The 17791-nt window shown below is 42.5% G+C and overlaps 1 protein-coding gene across 7 annotated transcripts in view; it reads right to left on the minus strand.

Annotated features, from left to right (window-relative positions):
- The window catches only part of LOC137365491 (serine/threonine-protein kinase MRCK alpha-like), a 789178-nt gene that overhangs the window by 398315 nt on the left and 373072 nt on the right, over positions 1-17791 (minus strand). For all 7 annotated transcript variants that reach the window (XM_068027939.1, XM_068027937.1, XM_068027940.1 and 4 more), the window contains exon 4: positions 17354-17449. In XM_068027939.1, coding sequence (XP_067884040.1) covers positions 17354-17449 — 96 coding nt within the window. The remainder of the gene's footprint in view (positions 1-17353; positions 17450-17791) is intronic.

The raw sequence follows: 17791 nt of genomic DNA on the forward strand, positions 1-17791 counted from the left end.
ACAGAGCAAAGTTTTTTTGTTTTAAAAGGAATATATATACAAAGTTCATTTTCCATCATTAAATAGCTTAAAATAAAAATTACTTAAAATATGCTTCTTTTATTTCCAACCCAGATTTGCGTATGGTTGAAATTGGGCTGAAAGCGTTGATTTGCTACTTTGGGTCTCTATCTCAGTCACTCAAATATTATGTTTCTCCAAGAAACATATAAAATTTAACATAGGCCACACATACATGTACAAAATACATTTACTGGCCTGCTCCATTCTAAAGTCAGTGAGTTCATTGCTTCTGCCTGCATACCACCTGCCAACACTCTCAGAAGTTAAAACCCTTAGGTACAAGGCAAAAAAGACCAATTGTGCTCAGCCAAATGTACAGTAATATTTGCAACATTCATCACAAAAGGCCCATTTGCTCAAGATTGCACACTATTCACTTTCACAAGTGGAACAATACTGCTTTGGCATATTTTACTCAGGTTGCACTATTGCACAAGTGGGAGATGCAGTCTGGAACGTTGCCTAGATGAACAAGGGCAGCAGGCACATAGAAACACCACACCTGCAAGTTCCTCTCCAGTTCATACATCATCCTGACTTGGAAATATATCACTGCCATTGGGTCTAAATCCTGGAACATCCCTGCACTCCCTCCACCCCACTCCCTCCAATAGCACTGTGAGTGCACCTACATCACATGCAGTTCAGGAAGGCAGCTCACCCTACCCACCCCTAACCTTTTCAGGGCAATTAGGGATGGGCAATAAATGCTAGCCTTGACAGCAATACCCACATCCCATGAACATATAAAATGTAAAAATTACACTCTCAGTAAACATCAAATACCAAGACCAAAAGTGAACCAAATATTAACCTCAAGATATTTCCCTTTCAACCATTCTCCAGTCTGAGCAACTATCATTTAACCCTAATCCTTTGTTACCCAGTCATCTAACTTTCTATCCATTCTGACACTTCCCCTGATTTCACCTGAATCGTTGGCCTTCACTCCTGGACATTATCCTTTTTTATTTATTCTTTCTTAATGATTAATACTCTGGTCATGGATCCTCTGAACTGTCTCCTCTCATACTTCCCAACTGTGAAATAGTCTGACCCAAACACTCTTTCCCTCTTAGGTTTTCAGCCTTGGCTCAGTGTTAGCAATTTCATTTCTGAGTCAGAAGGTCATGACTTCAAGTTCCACTCCAGAGGCCTGTGCATATAATCTCCATCAGCATCAATGTAGCACTGAAGGAGTGCTGCACTGTCAGATGGCCGCCTTTAGATTGATTCATTAAACTGAGATCCCTTCTGACACCATGGAAGGGAATGCTTCTGTGTCCTGGCCAACATTTTTCCCTCAACCAACATCGATAACTGGTCATTTATCTCATTTGATGTTTGTGCACTCCATACTTCCCTTAGTCGTCTTATCCTTTTAACCTACAGGCCTTCAAAACCCAAGCTTGGCATCTCCTAATCATCATCTGATTTGTCTTCAGAAAAGTCTCTGAAATTACTCTGTTCTATCTAGGCCACCACATGAGCCAGAGACACATCCTTTTTGAAGAGATAAACTGAAGTCTGAACCAACTTTGGAATTCAAATGCTCCCAATCTCTAGTACCATCTTCTCAACAACACCGCCAACCCACATAACCTTCCTCTCCATTCCCTAGGACCGCTGCATCAAGTTTCTGAAACATACCTGCAATATCACCCCTAAATCCTCAGCTTAAAAAAAGTGAAATAGCATTAACTACATATTTAAGTGTATACATAACAGTAATCAAGGCCATTGATTTACGTTTCAACACAAATGTGTTCAATTATAGAATTCAAGCCTGAAAATATTAAATTTCTAAAATATTCAATAATAAAAGTGAGATATGACTTAATCATTGTTCATCAGTGATCCTGGCAATATTACATGGGATAGAAACGTGTATCCTCTAATTTACTGTGAACATGCTCGAGGAGACCTGTTAGCAGATATAATAGAAATTCATGACAGTTGGACAGAATTTTAAACATCATTTTATAACTGTGCATGTGAAACAGGCCATGCTTGAGATTTGATTTATGAAAAACACAGCATACAGAAATCTTAGTAAATTACAGCATGAAAAGAAGCCATTCAGCCCATCATGTCCACGCCGGCCAACAAGGAGCCATCCAGCCTAAGTACACTTTCCAGCTCTTGGTCCACAGCCTTGTATGTTATGGCACCTCGAGTGCATATCCAAGTATTTTTTAAATGTTGAGAGTTTCTGCCATAACCACCATCTGGGTGAAAACATTTCCCCTCAAATCCCTTCTAAGCTCCTACCTCTTACCCTAAATCTATGCCCCTGGTTATGAACCCCTCACCATGGGGAATAGGGCCTTCCTATCCATTCTATCTAGACCCCTCATAATTTTCAATTTCAATTAGGTCTCCTATGTTCAAAAGAAAACAACCCTAGACTATCCAATCCAATAACTAAAATTTTCCAATCCAGGCAACATCCTTGTAAATCTCCTCTGTACCCTCTCCAGTGCAATCACATCTTTCCTAGCGTGTGGCGACTAGCAGGAGTGCACACAGTACTCCAGCTGTGGCCTAACCATTTTTGTGATTAAAATTGAACACGTAATAAGTGTATGGAGCCTAAAAAAAAGTACTGTAGCTTGAAACAAACATTCAATTATCTGCAGAAATCCAAGTTCATTTTAGTCATGGGTGGCTAAAAGACATGCGTTCAAACTGCTGTTTCTTTACATAACCTGATATTCTGCTGTTATCATATTTCCACCACATTTCTTTCGATTTTAGGACCCTTTTAAGATTAACTGCTGAATTTAGTTTATTAATAATTGCTGGATAAGTTATTCCAAAGTCTGATTTTTAAAAGGTACACATATATCAGAAAATCCAGTGAGAGAGAGAGATTTATAGCATTACTTAGTCACCTCAGATCTGGGTCTAAATCTCCTCCCTACAATCAGAAATTTCAGCACAGGAGACATTTGCTACACTGTGCTTGTGACAGTTCCACATTTCTTTAAATTAGTCGTTCAAGTGATGTGGGAGTCACTGGCTAGACCAGCATTCATTGCCCATCCCTAGTTGCCCTTGAGAAGGTGGTGGCAAGCTGCCTTCTTGAACTGATGCAGTCCATGTGGGGTAGGTACACTTGCAGTGCCGTAAAAAAGGGAGTTCCACCATTTTGGCCCAGTGACATTCAGTACTATCTACTCTAATTCCATTTGCTACTGTGCTTGTGCCAGTCCACATTCAGTATAGAATCACAGAAATCACAAAAAGTTTACGGCACAGAAAGAGGCCACTTTCCAGCATTTGGTCCGTAGCCCTGTAGGTTACAGCACTTCAGGTGCACATCCAGACACCTTTTAAATGAGATGAGGTTTTCTGCCTCTACCACCCTTTCAAGCAGTGAGTTCCAGATCCTCACCACCCACTAGGTGAAAAATCTTTTCCTCATTTCCTCTCTAATCCTTCTACTAATCACTTTAAATCTATGCCCTCTAGACCCTTCTGCTATGGCAAATAGGCACTTCCCATCCACTCTATGCAGGCTCCTCACAATTTTGTACATCTCAATCAAATCTCCCCTCAGCCTAAAGCCTGGCTCGGGTATAAAATTAAAACCCGACCCAGGCCCGACCCAATCACAGCTAACCGAACCCGACCTGGGTCCGAGTCCTTGAATATCTTTCGCGCCCAACCCGAGTCAACACGAATATCGTTCATCCGTTCCAGCAGCAGGCTATTCCTGCAGATGGAGTTGTGGGGAATCATGGGTAAGCCTGATCCCGAGACTCCCCAGAAACAGCACTGTCCAGCCTGACCCAACCCAAGCCCAAATGCTGGACTCAGAACATAGAACCGACCCAAACCCAACACATGTAGTCGGGTCTCGTCGGGTTTGGGTCGGGTAGCCAGGCTTTACCTCAGCCTCCTCTGTTCCAAGGAGAACCCCAGCCTATCCAATCTTTCCTCATCACTGCATTTTTCCAGTCCTGGCAACATCCTCGTAAATCTCCTCTGTACCTTCTCTCGTGCAATTACATCTTTTCCATAATGAGGTAACCAGAACTGCACACAGTACTCAAGCTGTGGCCTAACTAATGTTTTATATAGCTCTAGCATAAACTCCCTACTCTTATATTCTATACCTCCCATTTATTGGGTAATCCTTTGCCTTGTTTGACCTCCCCAAATGCATCACCCTACACTTCTCCAAGTTGAATTCCATTTGCCACTTTTCTGCCCAACTGACCAAACCATTGATATCTTCCTGCAGCCTACAGCTATCCTCCTTGCTATCAACCTCACGGCCAGTTTTTGTGTCGTCTGCAAACTCTTGATCATGCCCCCTACATTTACATCCAAATCATTAATATATACCACAAAGGGCAGGGGACTTAGTACTTAACCCTACGGAACCCCACTGGAAACAGCCCTCCAATCGCAAAAACAGCCAATTTTGTATCCAGCTTGCGACATTCCTCTGGATCAACGGGCTTTTATCTTTTAACCAGAATGCCATGTGGGACCTTGTCAAATGCCTTTCTAAAATCTATGTAGACCACATCAATTGCACTACCCTCATCAATCCTCCTGGTTACCGCTTCAAAAAATTCAATCAAGTTGGTCAGACATGATTGTTTCAATCCATGCTGACTATCCTTGATTAATCTGTGCCTTTCTCAGTGACAGCTTATCCCGTCACTCAGAATTGATTCCAATAATTTGCCCACTACCAATGTTAGACTGATTGGCCAGTAGTTATTCAGTCTATCCCTCGCTCCCTTTTTAAACAAAAGTACAACATTGGCAGACCTCCAATCCTCCGGCACCACACCTATATCCAGTGAGGACTGGAAAATGACGGTCAGACCTTCCACTATTTCCTCGCTGGCTTCTTTTAACAACCTGGGGTACATTTCATCCAGCTCTGGTGATTTATCCACTTTCAAGGAGGTTAATCCCCTATCTACTCTACTTTCTTCTACTATCTACTCTAAATCCATTTGCTACACTGTGCTTGTGCCAGATCGACATTCAGTACTATCTACTCTAATTCCATTTGCTACGTTGTACTTGTGGTGACTTGACAATCTTCCCTGGATACGAGGGAGGTGCCAGAGGATTGGTGAATGGCAAATGTGACACTTTTATTCAAGAAAGGGTGCAAGGACAGTCCTAGCAACAATAGGCCAGTTAGTTTAACATCAGTGGTGGGTAAGGTTTTAGAAACAATGATCAGGGAAAATATCAATGGACACTTAGAGAGGTTCGAGTTAATTAAGGATAGTCAGCCTGGATTTGTAAAAGACAGAACATGCTTGACTAATCTAATTGAATTTTTTGATGAAATAACAGAGAAGGTTTTTAAGAAAGCATTTGATAAGATATCACATAAAGGCTGGTTAACAAAACTGAGGCTCATGGAATAGGAGGGTCAATGTCCAATTGGATAGAAAACTGGCTTAAGGACAGAACTCAGCGAGTTGTAGTAAATGGTTGCTTTTCGGACTGGAGGATGGTAGACAGTGGTGTTCTCCAAGGGTCGGTGCTGGGACCACTGCTTTTTTTGTTATATATAAATGACTTGGATCTTGGAATAGAGTGTAGAATTTTAAAATTTGCTGACTACACCAAACTTGGAGGTGCAGCAAACAGTGAGAATGTTATGAATCGCATGCAACAGGATACAGATAGGCTAGCAGAATGGGCAGATGGAATTTAATACTGATAAGTGTGAGGTGATGCATTTTGGCAGAAGGAATAGGGAGAGGCAATATATACTTAATGGCACAGTTCTAAAGAGTGTGCAGGGACAGAGGGACCTGGGGTTGCATGTGCATAGGTCTTTGAAGATGGCAGGACATAGCAAGAGAGTGGTTAGTAAAGCATATGAGATCTTGGGCTTCATAAATAGAGACATTGAGTACAAAAGCAAAGAAGTTATGCTGAACCTTTATAAAGTTCTGGTTAGGCCCCAACTGGAGTATTGCATCCAGTTCTGGTTGTCTCACTTCAGGAAGGATGGGCGGGTCCTTGAGAGGGCACAAAGGAGATTTACCAGGATGTTTCCAGGGATAGAGGATTTTAGTTACAAGGTTAGGTTAGAAAAGCTGGGACAAAGGAGATTGAGGGGAGATTTAATAGAAGTGTACAAGATTATGACAGGTTTAGCTAAGTTAGAGAAAGAAAAACTGTTCCCATTAGCAAATGGTACAAGGACTAGGGGACACAGATTGAAAGTTTTGGGCAAAAGATGCAGGGGGAATATGAGGAAGCACTTCTTTACGCAGCGGGTGGTAATGACCTGGTAACTTGGTGCCCTCAAGCGTGGCGGAAGCGGAGATGATCAATGACTTCAAGAGGAAAGTTGTTTGACCACCTGAGAGAAATAGACTTGCAGGGCTATGGGGATCGAGCCGGGGAGTGGGACTGACAGCATAGCTCCGTGGAGAGCCGGCATGGACTCGATGGGCCGAATGGCCTCCTTTTGTGTCGTAAATGACTCTATGACATTAGAACTATCCATTCTAACCTTAATTCCCTGTTCCCTTTATTGTTTTAATTCAAGTGTGTTTATCTACTTTCTTGTTAAATATTGTTCATGCTGCAACAGCCATTTGTGGTAATGTATTCTGCATTCTAATAAATCTTTATGGTAGATGACCAGCCATGATCTGTTTGAATGGCGGAGCAGGCTCGACAGGCCGAATAGCCTACTCCTGCTCCTACATCCTATGTTCTTATGTTCCCATTTGAAAAACAAGAAGAACTTGTACGTATATAGTGTCTTGAACAAAATAAAATATTCCAAGGTCACCAAGTCACAGAAAGAGATATCAGATGGCCAAAAGGTTGGCCAAAGAAGTAGGTTTCAAAGGAGTATCTTAAAGGAGGCAGAGAGGTGTAGGAAGGGAATTCCAGAGCTAAAGGCTTCGCAGCTGGAGGCACAGCCACCAATGGTGGAGCGACCAATATCTGGGATGTTCAAAATTAGCAGAGTGTAGATATCTTTTTTGATTTAGATATAGATTTAGAGATACAGCACTGAAACAGGCCCTTCGGCCCACCGAGTCTGTGCCGACCATCAACCATCCATTTATACTAATCCTACACTAATCCCATATTCCTACCACATCCCCACCTGTCCCTATATTCCCCTACCACCTACCTATACTAGGGGCAATTTATAATGGCCAATTTACCTATCAACCTGCAAGTCTTTTGGCTGTGGGAGGAAACCGGAGCACCCGGAGGAAACCCACGCAGACACAGGGAGAACTTGCAAACTCCACACAGGCAGTACCCAGAATTGAACCCGGGTCGCTGGAGCTGTGAGGCTGCGGTGCTAACCACTGCGCCACTGTGCCGCCCCCTTGGAGAGTAGTAGGGCTGGAAGAGGTTACAGAGATAGAGTAGGGTGAGGCCATGGAGATATTTGAAAACAATGAGTACTTTAAAATCGAGGTATTATTATTACAGGAGTCAATGTAGGTCAGTGAGCATACGGGTGATGATGAATGGAATTTGGTGCAAATGTGGACACAGGCAGCAGAGCTTTGGATGACCTTATGGTTACACTTGTCAGAGACGAGGAGGCATACTCTAAACGTTACAGTCAGACCTTCCAGGAGTGAAATTAGGAAGTTTAGAACTCTCCTTTGCAAACAGCAATTGATGCTATATCAATTGTAAATTTTAAATGCAATTGATAGATTTTTGTTATCCAAATGTGTTAGTTAGGTCACAGATCAGCCAAGATTTAACTGAATGGCAGAACAGGCTCGAAGAACTATCTGGTCTCCTCCTGTTCAGTTACAAGGTAGAACTGCATTACAGAAGTCAAGTTTAGAGGTAACAGAGGCATGAATGAGAGTTTCAGCAACAGATGAGCTGAGGCAAGGGCGGAGCCAGGCAGTGTTAGGAAGGTAGAAATAGGTGGTCTTAGTGATGGCACAGGTATGTGGTCAGAAACTCATCTCAGGATGAAATTCAACACCAAGGCTGTAAACAGTCTGGTTAAGCCTCAGACAGTTGCCAGGGAGAGGAATGGAGTCGGTGGCTAGGGAAAATATATTCCAATTCTCCCCTTTATGTTTTTAGTATAAACCCTAAACCTTTTATGCTAATTCACTAACCACTATACTCAAGCCCTTTTAGAACATTACAGCGCAGTACAGGCCCTTCGGCCCTAGATGTTGCGCCGACCTGTGAAACCATCTGACCTACACTATTCCATTTTCATCCATATGTCTATCCAATGACCACTTAAATGCCCTTAAAGTTGGTGAGGCTACTACTGCTGCAGGCAGGGCGTTCCACACCCCTACTACTCTCTGAGTAAAGAAACTACCTCTGACATCTGTCCTATATCTATCACCCCTCAACTTAAAGCTATGTCCCCCCTCGTGTTTGCCATCACCATCCGAGGAAAAAGACTCTCACTATCCACCCTATCTAACCCTCTGATTATCTTTTATGTCTCTATTAAGTCACCTCTCCTCCTCCTTCTCTCCAACGAAAACAACCTCAAGTCCCTCAGCCTTTCCTCGTAAGACCTTCCCTCCATACCAGGCAACATCCTAGTAAATCTCCTCTGCACCCTTTCCATAGCTTCCACGTCCTTCCTATAATGTGGTGACCAGAACTGCACGCAATACTCCAGGTGCGGTCTCACCAGAGTTTTGTACAGCTGCAGCATGACCTCGTGGCTCCGAAACTCGATCCCCCTATTAATAAAAGCTAACACACCATATGCCTTCTTAACAGCCCTATTAACCTGGGTAGCAACCTTCAGGGATTTATGCACCTGGACACCAAGATCTCTCTGTTCATCTACACTACCAAGAATCTTCCCATTAGCCCAGTACTCTGCATTCCTGTTACTCCTTCCAAAGTGAATCACCTCGCACTTTTCCGCATTAAACTCCATTTGCCATCTCTCAGCCCAGCTCTGCAGACTATCTATGTCCCTCTGTACCCTACAACATCCTTCGGCACTATCCACAACTCCACCGACCTTAGTGTCATCCGCAAATTTACTAACCCACCCTTCTACACCCTCTTCCAGGTCATTTATAAAAATGACAAACAGCAGTGGCCCCAAAACAGATCCTTGCGGTACACCACTAGTAACTAAACTCCAGGATGAACATTTGCCATCAACCACCACCCTCTATCTTCTTTCAGCTAGCCAATTTCTGATCCAAAGCTCTAAATCACCTTCAACTCCATACTTCCGTATTTTCTGCAATAGCCTACCATGGGGAACCTTATCAAACGCCTTACTGAAATCCATATACACCACATCCACTGCTTTACCCTCATCCACCTGCTTGGTCACCTTCTCGAAAAACTCAATAAGGTTTGTGAGGCACGACCTACCCGTCACAAAACCGTGCTGACTATAGCTAATGAACTTATTCTTTTCAAGATGATTATAAATCCTGTCTCTTATAACCTTTTCCAACATTTTACCCACAACCGAAGTAAGGCTCACAGGTCTATAATTACCAGGGCTGTCTCTACTCCCCTTCTTGAACAAGGGGACAACATTTGCTATCCTCCAGTCTTCCGGCACTATTCCTGTCGACAATGACGACATAAAGATCAAGGACAAAGGCTCTGCAATCTCCTCCCTAGCTTCCCAGAGAATCCTAGGATAAATCCCATCTGGCCCAGGGGACTTATCTATTTTCACACTTTCCAAAATTGATAACACCTCCTCCTTGTGAACCTCAATCCCATCTAGCCTTGTAGCCTGAATCTCAGTATTCTCCTCAACAACATTTTCTTTCTCTACTGTAAATACTGACGCAAAATATTCATTTAACACTTCCCCTACCTCCTCTGATTCCACACACAACTTCCCACTACTATCCTTGATTGGCCCTAATCTAACTCTAGTCATTCTTTTATTCCTGATATACCTATAGAAAGCCTTAGGGTTTTCCCTGATCCTATCCGCCAATGACTTCTCGTGTCCTCTCCTTGCTCTTCTTAGCTCTCCCTTTAGATCCTTCCTGGCTAGCTTTTAACTCTCAAGCGCCCTAACTGAGCCTTCACGTCTCATCCTAACATAAGCCTTCTTCTTTCTCTTGACAAGCGCTTCAACTTCTTTCGTAAACCCTCGCTCGACAGCTTCCTCCCTGCCTCACAGGTACATACTTATCAAGGACACGCAGTAGCTGCTCCTTGAATAAGCTCCACATTTCGATTGTTCCCATCCCCTGCAGTTTCCTTCCCCATCCTACGCATCCTAAATCTTGCCTAATCGCATCATAATTTCCTTTCCCCCAGCTATAATTTTTACCCTGTGGTATATACCTGACCCTGCCCATCGCTAAGGTAAACCTAACCGAATTGTGATCACTATCACCAAAGTGCTCACCTACATCTAAATCTAACACCTGGCCGGGTTCATTACCCAGTACCAAATCCAATGTGGCATCGCCCCTGGTTGGCCTGTCTACATACTGTGTCAGAAAACCCTCCTGCACACACTGGACAAAAACTGACCCATCTAAAGTACTCGAACTATAGTATTTCCAGTCGATATTTGGAAAGTTAAAGTCCCCCATAACAACTACCCTGTTACTCTCGCCCCTGTCGAGAATCATCTTCGCTATCCTTTCCTCTACATCTCTGGAACTATTTGGAGGTCTATAAAAGACTCCCAACAGGGTGACCTCACCTCTCCTGTTTCTAACCTTGGCCCATACTACCTCAGTAGACGAGTTCTCAAACGTCCTTTCTGTCGCCGTAATACTCTCCTTGATTAACAATGCCACACCCCCCCCTCTTTTACCATCTTCTCTGTTCTTAGTGAAACATCTAAATCCCGGAACCTGCAACATCCATTCCTGCCCCTGCTCTACCCATGTCTCCGAAATGGCCACTACATCGAGATCCCAGGTACCAACCCATGCTGCAAGCTCACCCACCTTATTCCGGATGCTCCTGGCGTTGAAGTAGACACACTTTAAACCAGGTTCTTGCTTGCCAGTGCCCTCTTGCGTCCTTGTAACCTTATCCCTGACCTCACTACTCTCAACATCCTGTACACTGGCACTACATTTTAGGTTCCCATTCCCCTGCTGAATTAGTTTAAACCCCCCCAAAGAGCACTAGCAAATCTCCCCCCCAGGATATTGGTACCCCTCTGGTTCCGGTGAAGACCATCCTGTTTGTAGAGGTCCCACCTACCCCAGAAAGAGCCCCAATTATCCAGGAAACCAAAACCCTCCCTCCTGCACCATCCCTGCAGCCACGTGTTCAACTCCTCTCTCTCCCTATTCCTCGCTTCGCTAGCACGTGGCACGGGCAACAACCCAGAGATAACAACTCTGTTTGTTCTCGCTCTAAGATTCCACCCTAGCTCCCTGAATTTCTGTCTTAAATCCCCATCTCTCTTCCTACCTATGTCGTTGGTGCCTATGTGGACCACGACTTGGGGCTGCTCCCCCTCCCCCTTAAGGATCCCAAAAACACGATCCAATTTAACATTTTGAATACTTATTAGATCCCCTTTCATGTTTTCTGCTCCAATGAATACCACCCTAATTTTTAAGGGTCTCATCAGAGCTAGGTCCAGTTATTCCTGGCATCATCCTAATGAATCTGTGTTGCACCTTCTCCATGGCTCGAACATTTTTTCAATAATGGTGGGCCTAGGACCTTTTTTTGCAGGATTCACAGGATGTGGGTATCGCTGGCAAGGACAACATTTATTACCCATCTCTACTTGCTCTTGAGAAGGTGGTGGTGAAAACAGAGTGGTTTGCTAGACTACTTCAGAGGATAGATAATAGTAAGCTGTGGATCTGGAGTCACATACAGGCCAGACTGGGTGGGTAAAGACAGGTTTTCTTCCGGAAAGGACATTAATAACCAGTTGGGTTTTTATGACAATCAAGTAGGTTCATGGTCACCATTACTAATATTTTTTTTTTTAATTCCATTTTTATTTAATTAAGTGAATCTAAAATTCCCCAGCTGCCATGATGGGATTTGAGCATGTCTCTGGATTATTTGTCAAGGCCTTTGGATCATTTTCCAGTAACATAACTACTATGTTACCTGAGTACCTTCTGCTTGGCTCCAACATCTTTATTATGATGTGTTAACCAAATACCCTGCAGCTTCTCCATGGCTCCAATATCCTTTCTAATAATGTGGTGCCCAGAACCCCTACACCTTTTCCTGACTCGAATATTCTTTCTATAACTCCCACAAGAACTCAAGAAATAGGAGCAGGAGTAGACCATATGGCCCATCGAGCCTGCTCCGCCATGCAATACAATCGTGGCTGATCTTAGGCTTCAACTCCACTTTCCCGCCTGCTCGCCTTGTCCTTTGATTCCCTGAGACACCAAACATTTGTCTATTGCAGCCTTAAATGTAATCAACAATGGAGCATCCACAACCCTTTGGGGTAGAGAATTCACAACCCTTTGAGAGTAGTAATTTCTCCTAATCTCAGTCCTAAATGATCGGCCCCTTATCCTGAGACTGTGCCCCCATATTTTAGATTCCCTGACCAGTGGAAACAATCTCTCAGTGTCTACCCTATCCAGCCCCTTCAGAATCTTGTGTGTTTCAATGAGATCGCCGCTCATTCTTCTAAACTCCAGAGAATATAGACCCAATTTACTCAGCCTCTCATCATAGGACAACCCCCCTCATCCCAGGGACTAATTTAGTGAACCTTCACTGTACTGCCTCCAATGCAAGTATATCCTTTCTTAAATATGGAGACCAAAACTGCAGACAGCACTCCAGATATGGTCTCACCAAAACACTGTAGACATGCAGCAATTTCTTTAGTCCTGTACTCCAATCTCCTTGCAATAAAGGCCAACATGCCACTTGCCTTCCTAATTGCTTGCTGTATCTGCATGCTAACTTTCTGCATTTCTTTTACAAGCACACCCAAGTCTCTCTGAACATCAACACTTACAAGTTTCACACCTTTTAAAAAATATTCTGCTTTTCTATTCATACGACCAAAGTGAACAACTTCACACTTCCCTACATTATACCCCAGCTGCCATCTTGTTGCCCACTCACTTAACCTGTCTATATCTCTTTGCAGCTTCTCTGTGTCCTCCCCACAGCTTACCTTTCCACCTACCTTTGTATCATCAAAAAACTTAGATATATCACTCTTTGTCTCTTCACCTAAGTCATTAATATAGATTGTAAATAGTTGAGGCCCAGCACTGATCCTTGCGACACTCCACTATTCACTGCCTGCCAACTTGAAAATGCCCTGTTTATGCCCATTTGTTGCTTCCTCTCCATTAACGAGTCCTCTATCCATGCTAATATATTACCCCCAACTCCTATTAACCTTTTTGTTGCACCTTATCAAATGCCTTTTGGAAATCCAGGTATACTACATCTACTGGTTCCCCTTTATCTACCCTACTAGTTACATTCTCAAAAAAGTCTAATAAATTTGTCAAACAGGATTTCCCTTTAGTAAAACCATATTAACGTGTTCTGATCATTGTTACTGTGCATTCTTAAGACTTCCTTAAAAACAGATTCTAGCATTTTCCTAACAACTGACGTTTGGTTAACTGGCCTTTAGTTCATTGTTTTCTCTCTCCCTCCTTTCTTGAAAAGCAGTGTTACATTTGCCAACTTCCAATCTGACGGCACCATTCCCGAATCTAAAAAAATTTGGAAAATCATAGCTAGCGCATCCACTATCTCTGCAGCTATCTCTTTTAGAATCCAAAAGTGTAGGCCGTCAGGTCCCAGGGATTTGTTAGATTTTAGTCCCTCAAGTTTCTCCAATACTTTTTCTCTGCTGATATTAATTTCCTTAATTTCTGCACTCTTTTTAGCCCGAGGTTACCATCTATTTCTGGTATGAAACTTTAGTCTTCCACTGTGAAGACTGAAACAAAGTATTTGTTCAATGCCTCTGCAATTGCTTCATTCCCTATGATAATTTCTCTTGTCTCTGCTTCTAAGGGGCTAATGTTTACTTTCGCTACTCTCTTCCTTTTTTCTATACATATAAAAGCTCTTACAATCAGGTTTTAAATTACTGGCCAGTTTACTCATTCTAATTTTTCCTTTTTTTAATCAACTTTTTGGTGGTCCTTTGCTAATTCTAAAACACTCCCAATCGTCAGACTTGCTACTCTTTCTTGCAACCTTGTAAGCCTCTTCTTTTAATCTATGCCTTTTACTCTATTTACCCAATTTACTTTAGCCAGTTCTCCCCTCAAACCAATGTAATTGGCTTTGTTTAAGTTTTAAGATTCTCGTTTGTGATTGGAGTATGTCACTTTCAAACTTAACGTGAAATTCAATGGTATTATGATCACTATTTCCCAGTGGATCTTTTACTATAACATGCTTCATTACACAATACTAGATCCAAGATAGCTTTATCCCTAGTCGATTCCACAATGTATTGCTCCAAGAACTGTCTTGGAAACATTCTACAAACTCATCTTCTACATCACTCTGAACAATTTCATTTTCCCAGTCTATATGAAGATTAAACTCCCCCACAATTCTTAAATGGCCTTTGTTACAAGCTCTAATAATTTCTATAATCTATAAACTACTCCCACCAGTGATTCTTGCTATTCCTAACTTCCACCCATACTCATTCTACTTCATGATCTTCTAAGGCCAGATCCTTTCTCATGAATGTCCTTAAATCATCCTTTACTATCAGGGCTATGCCTCCTCCTTTGCCATTCTGTCTGTCTTTCCAAAATATTGTGTACCCTGGAATATTTATTTCCCAACCTTGATCACCATGTAACCATGTCTCTGTAATGGTGATTAGATCTAAATCATGTACCTCTACTTGTGCCACTAGTTAATTTGACTTATTGCAGATGCTTTGCACATTCAGATAAAGAACGTTTAATTTCATTTTTATATGTCTATTCCCTTATTCAATTATGTAACATTTTTGTTGAAGTCTCTGTCCCATTCTGCTTGTCTTTATCCACAACACTATACTGTTCCGATGCCTCTACCTTTCTCTTTGGATTTCTAAAACTCCCTTCATCCCAACCGCGCTCCCCCCCCCCCCCACCCCCGTTATTTGATAACCTCTAGTCTTATCTGCTGGTGCACTCTTAAGTTTGTACACTCTGTCCCTTCCTGTCACACTCTGATTATCATGACCCTATTGCTATCTTGCTCTCTTGCCTTCTCTCTCTTTAAATTATCACATCTTCCCTCATTTGATCCCTCGACCCCACTACTTAGTTTAAAGCCCTCTCTACTGCCCCAGTTATATGACTCGCCAGAATACTGGTCCCAGCATGGTTCAGGTGAAGAGAATCCCAATAGTACAGCTCCCACTTTCCCCAGTACTAGTGTCAGTGCCCCATGAATCGAAATCCATTTTTCCCACACCAATCTTTGAGCCATGCATTTAACTCTCTAATCTTATTTACCCTACACCAATTTGCTCATGGCTCAGGTAATAACCCAGAGATTATTACCGTTCCCGCCATTACACTGATCCTGCATATATCCCAAGCCCCTCAGATCGTGTTGCAGCGTTCCAGTTGAAACAAATTACATTTTATTAAACCTATAGATACAACTTTGTTAACCACAAACCTTCAACGGCTGGATGTAGATTTGCAATGCACGTTCAATCCACTCTCTAGGCCTTTACCAATAGTCTTGCAAATTTCTTCTCATCAGGTCTTATCCATTCCCTTTTGAAAGCCACAAATGAATCAGCCTCCACCACCCTCAGGCAATACATTCCAGAACCTAACCACTAGCTGCATAGATTTTCTTCATGTCACCATTGGTTCTTTTGCCAATCACCTTAAATCTGTGTCCTCTGTTCTTATCCCTTCCACCAATGGGAACAGTTTTTCTCAATCTACTTTCTCTCAACTCATGATTTTGAACACCTCTATCAAATCTCCTTTCAAGCTTCCCTTCTCTGAGACCACCACCAGCTTCTCCAATCTATCGACATAACTGAAGTTCCTCATCCCTGGAACCATTTCCATAAATCTTCTTTGCACCCTCTCCAAAGCCTTCACATCCTTCCTGAAGCGTGGTGCCCAGAATTGGACAAGATACTTCAGTTGAGAGTGAACCAATGTTTTTAAAGGTTCATCAGAACTTCCTTGCTTCTCGTATGCCTTTTCAACCTGCCTGGCCACCTTCAATAATTTGTGCACATATACTCCCAGGACCCTCTGTTCCTGCACCCCCTGTAGTATAGTACCCTTTAGTCTATATTGCCTCTCCTTGTACTTCCTGTCAAAATGTATCACTTCACAGTTCTCTGCATTAAATTTAATCTACCACATGTCCACCCATTCCATCCACCTATGTCCTCTTGAAGTTTATCACTAGCCTCCTCACAGTTCCCAATACTTCCAAGTTTTGCAGATCTGCAAATTCTGAATTGTGCCCTGCACAACCAAATCTAAATCATTAATGTAGATCAAGAAAAGCAGTGGTCCTTGAACAGACTCCTGGGGAACCCCACTGTACACCTCCTTCCAGTATGAAAAACAACTGTTCATCGCTATTCTCTGTTTGCTGCCACTCAACCAACTTCATATCCATGCTCCCACTGTCCCTTTTAGTCCATGAGCTTCAACTTTGCTGACATGCCTATGATGTGGGACTTTATCAAATGCCTTTTGAAAGTCCAAATGGAACACGTCAACCTCATTATCCTCATCAACCACCTCATTTACCTCATCAAAAAATTCAATCAAGTTGGTTAAACACATTTGCCTTTAACAAATCCGTGCTGGTTTACATTTTTTTTTTAAATTTAAAACAAAAAAAAGGCTTTCAACTGCATAACAGCAAGGGTGCAAAAAATGGATAAACTAATTCAAGAAGCTGAATGCATAATTACTACCTGTATCTTTATGAATACTGAGAAACATTTTAAAGGGTGGTCACCCCCACACAGCCATTAATATTCTCAAAAGGATGGCTCAACTTAGCAGATAGTCTATTGGCACACCCTGCTGCAGAATGGGATACAGTTCCTTGTCTGTATCTGCTATCAGTTCCCTTTGTTACGGGGTGTTGGGCAGGGGAAGGAAGAGAATTATCAGCTGGAAGTACTGCTCCACAAAGGAAGGGAAAGATCAACCCAGGTATTTTCCTGCTAATGGTTACAGTGTATAATGAAAGGACTAACAGAGATCAGATGCCCATCCCATGACCAGGAAGTGGTGTGCTGTCCAGCACAGCTAAACAGGGGAGCATATTATTAAAATGATTTGAAAATCATTTAACTTAAAATTGACACAAAGAAGATATCACACTCTAGGTTTTAACTCACCAAATAGTTTTCATCCTGGAAGGCGTAGTGCAAAGTGGTAATCCACTGGCTGTCTCCATTTACTAGTACGTCCCGCTCCTCTCGAAAGCAGGCAGTCTAGTTAAAAAAACAATACACAAGTTGTACACAAAATTAAAGATGATCAAGGACAGGAGGATGTACACAGTCAAAGTTTAACATGTGCTAAAATTTAAGCTGCTGTTTTTAAGTGCAGGTATCAAATATTTAGTGAGCCCTTTAACACAAAAGGGGAAATGTAATTAGGGTGCTAAGTCGAACATCAGCTCACTGTACCACAGAATGGTTGGGAGTGCAGGGTTCACACTTAACCACAAAGGGTTCCAAGCTCTATACAGGGGAGAGAGGAAAAAAATCCAAGGGTGAATCCTTCTGGGACGGGTGGGCTCCTGTACCTTTTACAGCTGGATTCAGCATCAG

Source organism: Heterodontus francisci, chromosome 3 (genome assembly GCF_036365525.1).
Source record: "Heterodontus francisci isolate sHetFra1 chromosome 3, sHetFra1.hap1, whole genome shotgun sequence".
NCBI lineage: Eukaryota > Metazoa > Chordata > Chondrichthyes > Heterodontiformes > Heterodontidae > Heterodontus > Heterodontus francisci.